This window comes from Zosterops lateralis (genome assembly GCF_965231275.1).
Source record: "Zosterops lateralis genome assembly, chromosome: 4".
NCBI lineage: Eukaryota > Metazoa > Chordata > Aves > Passeriformes > Zosteropidae > Zosterops > Zosterops lateralis.
In genome coordinates this window covers 18,344,996-18,357,578 of record NC_139765.1, presented here as the reverse complement: position 1 = coordinate 18,357,578, position 12,583 = coordinate 18,344,996, and the positions used below count along the sequence as shown (strand labels likewise).

Here is a 12,583-nt window from a genome sequence, read left to right as displayed (position 1 = left end):
TTACCCTCCTACTATGTCATATTATAAGGGGCACTTGAGACGTTTGTAAATACAACAGTGTTTTGTATTTGTAAACCTTTTTGTAATTCTTCAGCATATGCTTCCTTTCCGTTGCTATGTAGGCATATGAGTGTTACCCCAAGCCTTTAGAGGGGCAACACGTTGAGACGTGGGAGTGGAGCCTCACAGAGGACAGCAGGCAGCAGCTTGGTGAATCATGGAAAGCTCTTTATTATCTGACTCCAATAGGCTTATATACATTTTGTACAGAGGGCCAAGATTGGCCCAAGGAGGTTACAACCTCCTGACTCCATTGGTCAATATGACCATCAGTCAAGTTCTCTCTCAGAGAACAAGAATGCAAAACATAGAGATAATTTCTAAGAATACATATTGTTTACATGAAGCAGCGTGAGAAAGCTGCTGCAAAGACTCAAACACTTGAAGGCAAGAAATTCAGGGACGACATATGAGTTTTCCCAATATCCACAATGGAGTAGGAAAAGGGGAGCTTCTTATTTCCTTAATAATCAGCTTTGGTCATTTAGAAGACAAAGTATAATAATTTAAGGACTGGTTAAGAATCTAAGTCACACCTCAGAAAAAAAAAAAAAAGAATGCTCTTGAGAGCATTTACCTTGAGAAAGCGGAAGTGAGAGTATTTACTTTTCCATGAGGTGTCTGGGCTCACCTGGCTCCTAGTCTAGTAAGCTAGAAGTGCAACATGCTGGCTCCTTGCTGGAGAACCTGCATTTCAAGTTCCCTGGTAGAGATAATGCAGTTTTCCTATCTCTCTTTCAAGTGTGTGATAATAATGTATCCCAGTGGTGGTCAGGGTGTGTGCCTGCAAGGTGTGTTCTCTACCCACTTGCATTAGCAGAGGCTCACCTGGTCACTGACTCTCTCCATCTACCTTCTTGTTCTCCTGTTCTATTTGACAATACCTTTGCATCTGCTGACCTGTTGTGGTAGGATGAAGATGTTCTCTGGAAGGTAATATTTTAAGGGAATGGGTGATGGCATCCATCTCTACAGAGAGGAGGTTGATTACCTGTGATACGTTAAAAAGTCTGCGAGGAGACAATTCCATTTTGAATGTACCAGCAACAAAATGCTTGGAGCAGAGCTTGAAATTTATTAGAATCTAGGTAGTTATTTCACCTGATGATTTCACTGAAGTTTAATTTATTGATAACCTGCTTAGGAAAAGACTGGTTTCTTCAAAAGATATTACTAGGAAAAAACCTACTTTGATGTCATAAAAATGATCTCTTCAGTGCAGGGGTTAGCTAAACTGATGCTGAGAAATGGAGCAAGTTTTTCCACTGCTTCCTGTGTGTGCTTGGAATATTACAAATTAAAAAAAAAAAAACCTACAAGCATGTATGCTTTGTTAGTGGGGGGTAAGTGTTTGTAATAACTCTAATTAGGAGTTTGTAGTACAGGTACTTATTTTGCCAAGTTTGGGAGCAAGTTAAAGAGAAAATACATGTTCTTACATGCTTTCAAAGCTCTAAGATGGTAATATTTTTGGTTTGTTGTATGATTTACAAGACAGATTCTAAGGGACTGTACGACACCGTTGTATTGCTAAATAAAGCACATACCCAGTGCTGGCAGCTTTGCAATCTGCAGCATTTCAGTGCTGGTATTTTTGGAGGTTGCTGCTTGCAGTCTGTAACTATACCTCAGACATTTAGGTACTGAAGCCATCCTTTCCACCCGTAAGTTCAGATGATTCCATGGAAGGTCTGAGATTTATCAGATTTTTCTAATGACAGGCCTCATAAGTCAGATTGAAAGATCTCAAATAGCATATGAGTCAAAGCATCAACAGCTTTAAAATGTCATAAGTGGAACAGCTGGTCTTGCTAAGGGAAGGGCTGCTAACTTTGGGACAAGTGTTGTTTTAAAATGAGAAGAAAGGGTCAGATTTAATAAATAAATAAAACCACTTACAGCTGTTACGAAGGGAACTGTGATGTTTTTGCTTGTTTTGAACATGATTATTCAAATTAGATAGCTTATGAATTGTGTTTACACTGGAAATTTGGTAGATGTGGTTGTCTTATGTTGCCTGAAAGAATAAAAATTAAGCATAGCATCAAATAAATAATAATGATTAACTGTGTTTATTCTTAATTATATTGTTGAATGCATGCACTTGGAAAATCAGAGTGCAGTCCTGCTTTTAGCTTGATTGGGTCTGCTCATCATACTTTGTATGGCAAACACAGCATTTACTGGATTATGCTATATTCCTAGGGAGCTGCTTTGATGCCCTGTGATCTGTAAACTATACTTGCTGTTAGGGTGTGTAGTGCAAGCCCCTGATCCTGTGCATTATGAAACCTGATATACAGACTTACTGGTGGCAAGAGATAAAAACAGCAAACAGATCAAACAGTCCGCAACTAAGAAATTACCTTAGCAGCATATTGGCAACCAGCACTAAGGACTTGGAGATCCACATGGATTAAGTCTGGAGGCCTTTGTATCTCAGATTTCAGAGCTGTAGGTTGAACTAACTGTAAACCATTCTGAACATTTCATGCTTCTTACAGTGATGGTACATCAATGCCCTAATTTTCTGGGAAGATTGTTCCTTGTTTAAGATGAGAACAAAAAGGGCAATTCTTTCAGTCATATGATAAAGTGTTAATAAAACATGATTTTTATTATTGGAGTGACAGAGAATGGATGGAGACTTACTATTTATTTACACCCAAAGTATTTAAAACATGAGAAGGTTTACTCTTGCTGGATCATTGTGTAAAGAGACATTTACTTTGCAAAGTGAAAATTAAGCATAATGTTTTATATCTTTAAATATTTTTTGGTTTGCATTTTACTACTTCTTTTCATGTTTTTACAATATTGTAGCTCTTTAAAAACAGTGCTTACCAGTCATTCTTATAAGTAACTCTAGTAAGAATAATACAACAAAAAGATTGAAGAGTGCTCTGGAGTTGTTTTCTCTGCTTGTATAGTTGCAGCTCTATTCAGAAGCCAGTGTGGCTCTCTTGCAACTGAATAACCCCAAGGGTTTCCAAGAACTGAGCAAGCAAGCGAAGAAGAATATGACTATAGATGGGAAAGAATTGATGCTTAATCCTGCTTATTTACTGTGGGACCTCAGCTCTGTCAGTCAGGTGGGTAAATTCTCTTACAGCAGGTAAATGTTACAACATTTCAAAACTTCAAGTAGAAGCTAACTAGTCAATGACAAGGAACATGGGATTTTTTCCAGAAGCTTGGAAGTATTAAGAATCAAATATTTATTAGCTTGTAAGAAAACATCACAAGAACACTGTCCGGTTCTCAAATCAATTGGAAGGAAATAAGAATCAAACAGTGTGATATTTAATTTAAATTTTCATGTTCTCTACTAAGAGAAAAATGTTGCCCTCTGCACATGTTCTGATAAAGCTGTATACATTCAAGTCCTGAAAAGCTTAACTGATCCTGACTGGCAGATAAGCAGGCTTCTTGTATGGGGAGATAGAGGGTTTTTTAACAAACATGATTATCTCATTCCCAATATATTTCTGAAACATTTTTTTGCTTTGCAGTATCATTTATGCTGAGCAAGTGCTAATTGCTTCTCTTTCAAAAATGTTGAAATCCTGAAATACAGATATCTGTAAAGAAAGGAGGTTTATTTTAAATGCTTTTGATACAATGAAGGATATTTAGTTTAAGAACAGGAAATTAAATAACAAGGTGTCTGTTTCAAGATAAGATATTCTGTAATCTTGGGATTTTTCCTCCTGCTGGAATTTAATTTAAGGGTAAATGTCAAGTGGCATGGTTAGTGTGCCCACTCCTGAAAAGCTTGCAGTCTCTCTTCATATCCTGTGATCTGGACTTTTGGGGAAATCTACCAACCCTGAGCTCAAAGTTTACATTTGCTCATGTTGAAATTACACTTTATTTTGTGAATGGGCACCTAGCCAATGGCTGCTGATCTTGCTAAAATGTTATCAGTTGTTACTCTTTTTGTGAATCTAAAAGCTGCATTACTGTACATACTAGAACATTTACATACAGTGTGTAAAATCTGCAATGAAAATGGTAATTATTAAACATTCAACTATTTTCTTAAGTTTTCTGTTTCGTTTGGGCTTTAGAAAAGTTCCTTTTAGGCAGCCTTACTTGCTGGTTTTAGGAGAGGTCATTAAGTTCTCATGAATTGGGAAAGAAATATACGTTTCAGTGTACTATAACCTAAATTTTTTATCTAACTGATGAATTTCTAATGGAAACATTTTCTATTGAATAAAAATCTATGGAAACATTTAGCTATTTGATAGTGAATGTTAGGCTAAGTTTTGTTCATTTTCTCCTGCTTAAATTCTTTAAAAATAATAGAGCAGGGGATAATTAAAGAGCAGCTGCATCATGGCACTTCCAGAATATCTATATTAGGTGACATTTATATACAGCTTATGATGCAATGTACTTAAAAGGCCCCAGCCTCTTGAAACTGGATTTCTGAATAGTGATGTTACTGGTTTCAAATGCAGGAGGGGGTGTTTTTTCTGCTTCATACTTCAAGAGCTTCTTTCAGCATGGTCAGTAGACATCCTAATGATACCTGGTGATCAGCCAGTGATGTCAGAACACTGCATGGTTCACCTTGATAATTTGGAAGAATAGGATTCTTTGTAAGAATAATGGTTATAATCAATGTACTTTCTATTTTTGAATGTCTAACTCCAGAAGTGCTTATACACCCATATGCCAAAGCACACTGTCCTTACCTAGCTGGATCAGAACTTTAGTGTTCTAAATAAAATCTAAGGAAGGATTTTTTTTTTTTTTATAGTACAAGCAGGATGAGGATGTTTCTGCCAGCCGCTTTGAGGACAACGAAGAGCTGCGGTACTCGTTGCGATCAATAGAGAGACACGCCCCGTGGGTACGGCATATTTTCATTGTCACCAATGGGCAGATTCCTTCCTGGCTTAACCTAGATAATCCTCGGATAACTATTGTGACACATCAGGTAAAACTCAACAAAACTGCCACTGTGAAAGAGCCAGCAAAGATATCCTGTTTGATTTGAAATGCAGTTATTCTCTTGCAGCAAAAGGATGACTTTATTTCGAAGAAGTGACAACCTCTTCCCTCTCTCACCCAGGGTTTTATATGTATGTCGTTATACTTTGATTAACCAGATAGCTGAATATATGTAAAGCCTGTATTTAGCACACTCTTCCAAATATTAAGGCTTCAGCTGACATATACGCATGTCTAATTTCCCTTATAACATCTATTTATAAAACCCTGGGGAGAAGAAAATGTAATCTGAATCTATAAACAGTCTCTCAGAACCAGTAATAACCTAATAAGCTTGTGTTGAGATAGGATGGATTACAATTACTGGAACTAAGAAGATGGCTACAAAAAAAGAAGCTATGCATTCTAAAAATGTTATTTAAAAAGAGAAGAGGAATTGTTCAAGCTTCCTGAATAAGTGAAACCAAATTCCCTAGTAGCTTGTTACAAACTGAGAAGTAGTTTTGGTATCTGGACATGCCGTAGGAATTCTGGACAACTGAAGTGCTGAAGAGATATTTAAACAACTTCTTCTGCTGTCTGTTGGTGAAGTTACTTGAAAAAGATGGAACAGCCCTGACTTTTTGAATGCTACAATAGGTTCAGTTGGCTAGAAATTTTGTGCAGCCTGAAATTCATGAGAATTCTAAATGTGTACTCTGAGACTGGTCCAGTCTCACTGAAAGAGGAGTGTGTGAAAGTTTGTGACTTTGTCAAATCAGGTGCAGCTTCTTAGTTAAGCAGCAGAACTGGAGATGGTTTTGTGTGGGGAAAGAGATATTCAAGTCTTTCTTGTTGTTGTTTTTTTGCTTTAATACATTTTTTGTTTTGTATCTATCCTTGTTCTTGAAAAGTTTTTTTTAGTAGATCAGTATGAAGTATTTGTGTGCCTGACTGAAACAGGTTTTGGTTGTTGGGGATTTTCTTGTTTTAGGAAATATTTCAGAATGTGAGTCACTTGCCTACCTTCAGTTCACCAGCTATTGAAAGTCATATTCATCGTATCAGTGGCCTTTCTCAGAAGTTTATTTATCTCAATGATGATGTCATGTTTGGGAAGGATGTTTGGCCTGATGATTTTTACAGTCACTCTAAAGGTCAAAAGGTAAGCTGTTATGAAAAGATATTTCAGTGGAAATAGAACTTCTCTACTTTAATGATAAAAGCCAAAGGAATGCTACTTTGAAAGGGAGAGCACTCAGTCCCCTTTTTATCTCTAAATGTTCATTGTTCTTAACCAGAGAACCGTTGGCTAAGATCGAGGGTGTGGAAGGCTCTTCTCTGTATTCATATGTGTGCTGTGTTTGTAGGATTACTCTTTTTCATATTCACTCCAACATTTGGGTGGTTATAATGGTTTCTCTGTCAGGATTCACTTTAGTTTCAGTGTTATTCACTAATTCTCCTGCTTTCTGTTGGAGCACTGGTAAAACTCATGTGGTGTTTGGCAGTTGCCAGTCTTCCTTCCTTGTAAATTCTTTTTGTTTTGTGTGAAATACTCAAAACAAGCAAGAATCAACTTTTCTGTGGGAACACTGAGGTCAGATAACATTTGAACTGGTCTAATATTGAAGTTTACATTAATTGCCTCTATTCAGACACCCATAATGGCTGATTTATATATAATCATATAATACAAATATACTTTTTTTTTTCTAAAATAATAGATACTGTTCCACATTTAAGAGTGTAAAGGAATTTAATCTTTCAACAAACCCATTATCAACAACTGGGGTTTAAGGAAGGAAAGCAGGCTGAGGAAACATGAGCAATAGTTATGCATAAACATTGGCTGCCAGGAGGGTTTTCATCCACTAGCTTGATCTACAAGAGTGACATGGAGGAAAAAATTGGAGATTTATATATTATTATTTCTATTACAGCAGTGAGTACACAAGGCACCAGGGACCAATGAATTAAACATTTTATGCTGGCAGATATGCACACTTGCGTACAGAAGGGTTAAGCAAAATTAGTTTAAGCTACATTAAAATAACTGATTCAGTACTTGGGGATGTTAGGAGGCTTTTAGTTGTTTTAAATCTCTTAAGGATGGAGGCATATAACTGCAAAACCATATTGTTACAGCATTTGTACTGTTCTTTAGTTATTCATCCCAGTTATGATGATGAAGTCATCTTAGGTGCAGTGTTGTTTGTAATAACCTGATCAGCAAGTGATCACATTTGTAGGAAATGTGCTGCTAAAACCTTTAAACAATAAAGTCTGAAGGAAAATGTATGGGATTTTTAATGTCTCCTCAGTTGAAAGAAAACACACACACACACACTTACTTTTTTTTTTATGATACCAATTCTGAGGATTATTTAAGTCATAGAGGATGAGATGCTTCAGGGATTATGTTCAACATGTGCTGCTTATCTCATGACTGGTTAGTAATGAAGAAACATTTTGAGTCAGGAGAATGAGTGAAAGCAGAGCTGTTTCAGAGTTTAAGTTCACCCTTCCTATCTGATAAAAGAGAAGATATTAGTTGTCATTGGAATATGGTTTGCAGAAGTAGATTTGGGAAGTCCCACTTGCCATTTCTGGCTGTTGCTATTTGCTGAATGGCCTTGGGAATTCTTCAGTTCTTCCTTCAATTTGAAAGAGATAACATTTACTTCACAGGCTATGGTGTGTGAATGCTGTTTGCCAAGCTCTGTGGAATCTAAAGGCCCTGTACACAGGGGGACATCATTGTAAGTCTCCATAGTCAAAGAAACAAGCTCATTTGACTTCTGTTTGCAAGTCCTTGTCTCAAACTGTTATGTTGTTCCAGGTGTACTTGACTTGGCCTGTGCCAAACTGTGCTGAGGGATGTCCTGGCTCATGGATTAAAGATGGTTACTGTGATAAGGCCTGTAATAACTCAGCATGTGATTGGGATGGAGGTGATTGCATCGGTAAAACAGCAATGTTTAATTTATGAAATAGTGAACTGTCTTTTTTTCTTACAAGGATAATTCTGTTATTTGTCTTTTTCATTAAACTACAGAATTTACCTTCTTTAGTAATAAAAAAAAAATTAAAAGTTGACTTGCAGACTTACCTTATACCTTGCAAACTACAAGTTTCTATGGAAAATGACAGGAAATAGTAGGGCATAGGATAATCTTTCTTTAGATATCAAATTTGATTTAGCTGAAAGAAGGGGTTTTGAAATTTAAATTATTATATATTAATAATATACAGTATTACATGTTATTTGGACTCAGAATCCAAATAATAATGGATTGTGAAGCTGCACTATTAGTTCCAAGATAAAATTTTCGGGACTGTAGTGTAATAAAATGAAGTGGTACTTCTGGATTGGCTCACAGAGGTCTAGTTAGGATTTTCCCCTTTTTAATTTCACTGATGATTGTTTAGTCTTCAGTCTAGCTTAAACATGGTGGCCTAAATGTGCTTTTCTTCTGTAAGAAGAATTTGAAATTCTTACTTCTGGTGGGTTTGGTTTTTCTTTTTTCTCTAGGTAACAGTGGAAGTAATCGCTATGTTGCTGGTGGAGGTGCAGTTGGAGGTATTGGGAATGGCCCACCATGGCAGTTTGGAGCAGGAATAAGTGGTGTTTCATACTGTAACCAAGGCTGTGCTAATTCCTGGCTAGCAGACAAATTCTGTGACCAGGCCTGCAATGTCCTCTCATGTGGATTTGATGCTGGTGACTGTGGCCAGGGTATGTAAACAGCTTATGAGCTTCCTATTCTCTTCAACTGCCTGACCTTTCTTGGTTCATCATTACTCTCAAATAGGGCTAAGGTGTACAAGTACCTGACTAAGGACAGCTTGAATTGATGATGCCTGTAGCAGTTAAAAAGTTTAAAGAACCTCTCTGCTGACAGTGTGAGTTCAAGTCTGGCTCTGGGCTCTTGCCAAAGGCTACTTTCAGTCACAAGTGAACTTATCTGAAGTTCATTTGGATATGAAAGATTAGCAAGGAGTGAACAAAGTGATTGGAAGTGCTGTCTGCTATATGCAGGAGAAGAATTTGTCCTGTTTGGAGGAGCAGAGGCTCCTCTGCATTTCAGCTGGAACAAATGTGTTTCTGGTGATTTTATTGCTAGCAGTGAGGTTTTGTTCAACTTGGAGGGGACAGATAATCTGTATTCTGCTGTGGGAGGGAGAAGTTCCTTTCAGCCTATCTGATTTTGCAAATTTCAAATCAAGATGCAGTACTGCAGCAGTGAACTCCAGCTGTTGTAACATTACTCTCCTAAAATACGGCAAAAATGTAATATGGGCAAGCTACTTATGACTGATACATAATCTTAAGTGACATGATAATAAGACATTTCAGGCTCTTCAGGTAGAGACTGAAAAAGTGATGAATTGTACTGGCTTTTAGAATTAGCATGGGAGTGTCTGGTAGCTTTATATTTCTGAGTATGTTCTAGTCATCCTTTATTGTAGATAAGTAAGCAAGAAGCTGGAAACTAGAGTAAGTATTCCTTCAGAAAGCTGTTAATATAGTGACTGTAGCTGGGCATATTACTATTTTAAAAAGAGTGAAAGATAAATGTTATGCTGAAAATTGACAGAAATTTGTTTTGTTTCTTTCTTGGGTTTGTTTTTTTTCCAGATCACTTTGAAGAGATGTACAAGGTGGTGCTTAAGCTTAATCAGACCTACTATGTTATTCCCAAAGGTGAATGTTTGCCCTACTTCAGCTTCAGTGAAATAGCCAAGAAAGGAATTGAGGGTTCATACAGTGATAATCCAATTATCCGACATGCGTCAGTTGCTAACAAATGGAAAACTATCCACCTAATCATGCATAATGGCATGAACACAACTGTGATCTATCTTAACCTTACATTCCTAAATAAAAATGATGAAGAATTTAAAATGCAAATAGCTGTTGAAGTTGATACTAGGGAGGAACCAAAACAGAACACAACTTCCGTGCAAAAATCTAACTCTGATTTTAAAAGTGTAACTTCAGTACCAGAAGCTGAAATGATATTTGAGGATATTCCAGAAGAAAAACGCTTTCCAAGAGCCAGGAGACGTCAAAATGGCACAAAAGAGAGTGCACCTGAAGAGTTGATAATCCCATCAGTAAATGTGTCTCTTCTTCCTGAGGGTGTCCAACTAGCACTGCGGAAACTGGACTTAAAACTACTAAATGGTGATATAACTCAGAAAGGATATAACCTATCCAAGGCTGCTTTCCTGAGACCTTTCCAGTTTTTAACCACAGCAAAGAGTATTGTAGGCCTGGAAGAAAAGGGCATGCATAATCATTCAGAAAATCATAAGAACCAGAGCATCTGGGATAAGCCTTATAAAGATGTAAATGGTGGACAAAAAAACTCAGTAAAAGCAAAGGAAGAAGTTCCTTCGAGGCTTATGGGAACAAAGGAGACTGTTGTGACAATGAATACAAACAAACATATTTATAACGTACAGCGTAAAGCCATACATCCTTCCCAGAGCATGGGGAAAAAAAATGAAACTCGAGAAAAAGTACTGAATGCACTCATATTAAGGGAAACACAGAAATCAAAACATACTGGGAATTTTATTCCTGGAGAAGGTGCACAGGAGATGGAAGGAGTAAAAGGACATGAGCAGGTGGATGCAAATATAAAGGAGGGGCTAGTGGGAAGAAAATTACAGTCTTATGCAGGAAGCTACCAAGGCTTTTTGCCATGGGAGAAAAAGAAGTATTTCCAAGACCTTCTTGATGTGGGTATCTTAATGTCATTCCTTACTGAAATATTGCATCTTTCTGCATTTCTTGGAATACTGTTAATATGATTTAGACATTTGATATGTGCTTTGTCTTTGAGGCAAATGCTGGAGTTTTTTAAAAGATTTTTTTTTTTACATAAAATGTGACTTGTTTATGATCTGGGCCTCTTTTAGCTAGGAGGTAAAAGCCAGATAACTATTTCTGTTTCCTTTCTACTATCTTTTCTTGGTCAACTTCATGTTTTGTTTGTTGGATGTTGTCACAGGGCTATTGCTCAGACACGTATAGCACTAAAACCAAAAGCTTAAATTTTGTTTTGATTGCATTGATGCAGGTATGGATTCAGTTTATGTTTAAAAAATGCAGAAAATAGGTATAATGATAAATACTTAAATTCTAAAAGTTAAATTGAAAACCTGCAAAGAAACTGCTCATCTAGATTGTATCAAGAAAATGTAGAGAAAATTTCCTCTGCTTCCATCCAAAGCATTTTGGCAGTTTTGAAAAGCTCTTGAAGAGAAGATACTGTGTTTCAGTTGGTAGCAGCTGCTTTGTCCTATTTCACATAGCAAAGGGCTATGTTTTAAAAAGACTATCTCTCTCTGTTCATCTGAGATTGAATTTTGCATGAAGCATCTTCATAATATAGGATTTCAGTTTATCAAATATGAATGGATAATTGCAAAAAAAGGCAGTAGTACAAATAAATCTGATGACAAATAGGGCCCTTAGTGTGTGTGAGGTTTCAGAGCACAAATACTAAGGAAGGTTTTTATAGTTTTCTTCAAAGCATGAAAGCTTTAAGGAAAAGTTTCTTTTATATCTTTTTAATGGAAGATCTAAGGAATATGAAGAAAAATATTAAAAAGTTCTCTTCCCATTTTCAGATATGGAAAGAGTTGGCAGCTGGCTGAAATGTCATTTTTTCTGTGTGTCTAGTGTTTTCTGACTTTTTCAGTAATGTAACCTAGATTTGTGCCTGTCCTGCTCTTTAGGAAGAAGAATCATTACTCAAACAAATGTCATACTTTACTGAAGGCAAACATTTTAGAAGGCAGCTGAAAGATACATTTGCTGATTCCCTTCGATATGTGAATAAGTTGTTAAACAGCAAGTTTGGATTTACATCTCGTAAAGTCCCTGCTCATATGCCTCACATGATTGACCGCACTGTCATGCAAGAGCTCCAGGATATGTGAGTGTGATTTTGCTTGGAATAATGTAAAACTGTGGGAAATTCTACCTTTCTGTTGCTTTGCTGTAGCCTTTTCCAGTGTGTTAATAGCTACTCTTTAAAATTATATTTTGGAAAAGAAAATAAGAAATTTATTACAACATGATAGTTGGGATACAATGAGATTTTTGAGGCACTTTCAGAATTCTGGATAAGAATTTATTTGTAGGTAAGGAATGTTTCCTTCAAGAAATAAGAGTGCTAAATGAGTTTTCATTCTTATCTAGGTTTTCTGAGGAGTTTGACAAGACATCATTTCACAAAGTACGTCACTCTGAAGATATGCAGTTCGCTTTTTCATATTTCTACTATCTTATGAGTGCAATTCAGCCACTGAACATCTCTCAGATCTTTGATGAGGTTGATACAGACCAGTCAGGCATCTTGTCTGACCGAGAGATTCGCACGCTGGCCACAAGGATCCATGAACTACCATTAAGTTTGCAGGTACTCTTTCCATACTGATTAACTTTTAGAACAATTTCAGTTTTAAAGTCCAAAATGGTTAAAATAAAAATGAGTCAAATTTTTATCCTTGATTGTAGCGTCAGTGACATTTGGCAATTTTTAAATGTTACCTGGAAAATATA

The 12,583-nt window shown here is 36.6% G+C and overlaps 1 protein-coding gene across 4 annotated transcripts in view; it reads left to right on the top strand.

Annotated features, from left to right (window-relative positions):
* Window positions 1-12,583, top strand: part of GNPTAB (N-acetylglucosamine-1-phosphate transferase subunits alpha and beta) — a 39,857-nt gene that overhangs the window by 17,047 nt on the left and 10,227 nt on the right. For all 4 annotated transcript variants that reach the window (XM_083860339.1, XM_083860337.1, XM_083860338.1 and 1 more), the window contains exons 8-15: window positions 2,991-3,152; window positions 4,829-5,008; window positions 5,996-6,166; window positions 7,844-7,967; window positions 8,537-8,740; window positions 9,644-10,752; window positions 11,755-11,954; window positions 12,221-12,440. In XM_083860339.1, the coding sequence (XP_083716465.1) occupies window positions 2,991-3,152; window positions 4,829-5,008; window positions 5,996-6,166; window positions 7,844-7,967; window positions 8,537-8,740; window positions 9,644-10,752; window positions 11,755-11,954; window positions 12,221-12,440 (2,370 nt within the window). The remainder of the gene's footprint in view (window positions 1-2,990; window positions 3,153-4,828; window positions 5,009-5,995; window positions 6,167-7,843; window positions 7,968-8,536; window positions 8,741-9,643; window positions 10,753-11,754; window positions 11,955-12,220; window positions 12,441-12,583) is intronic.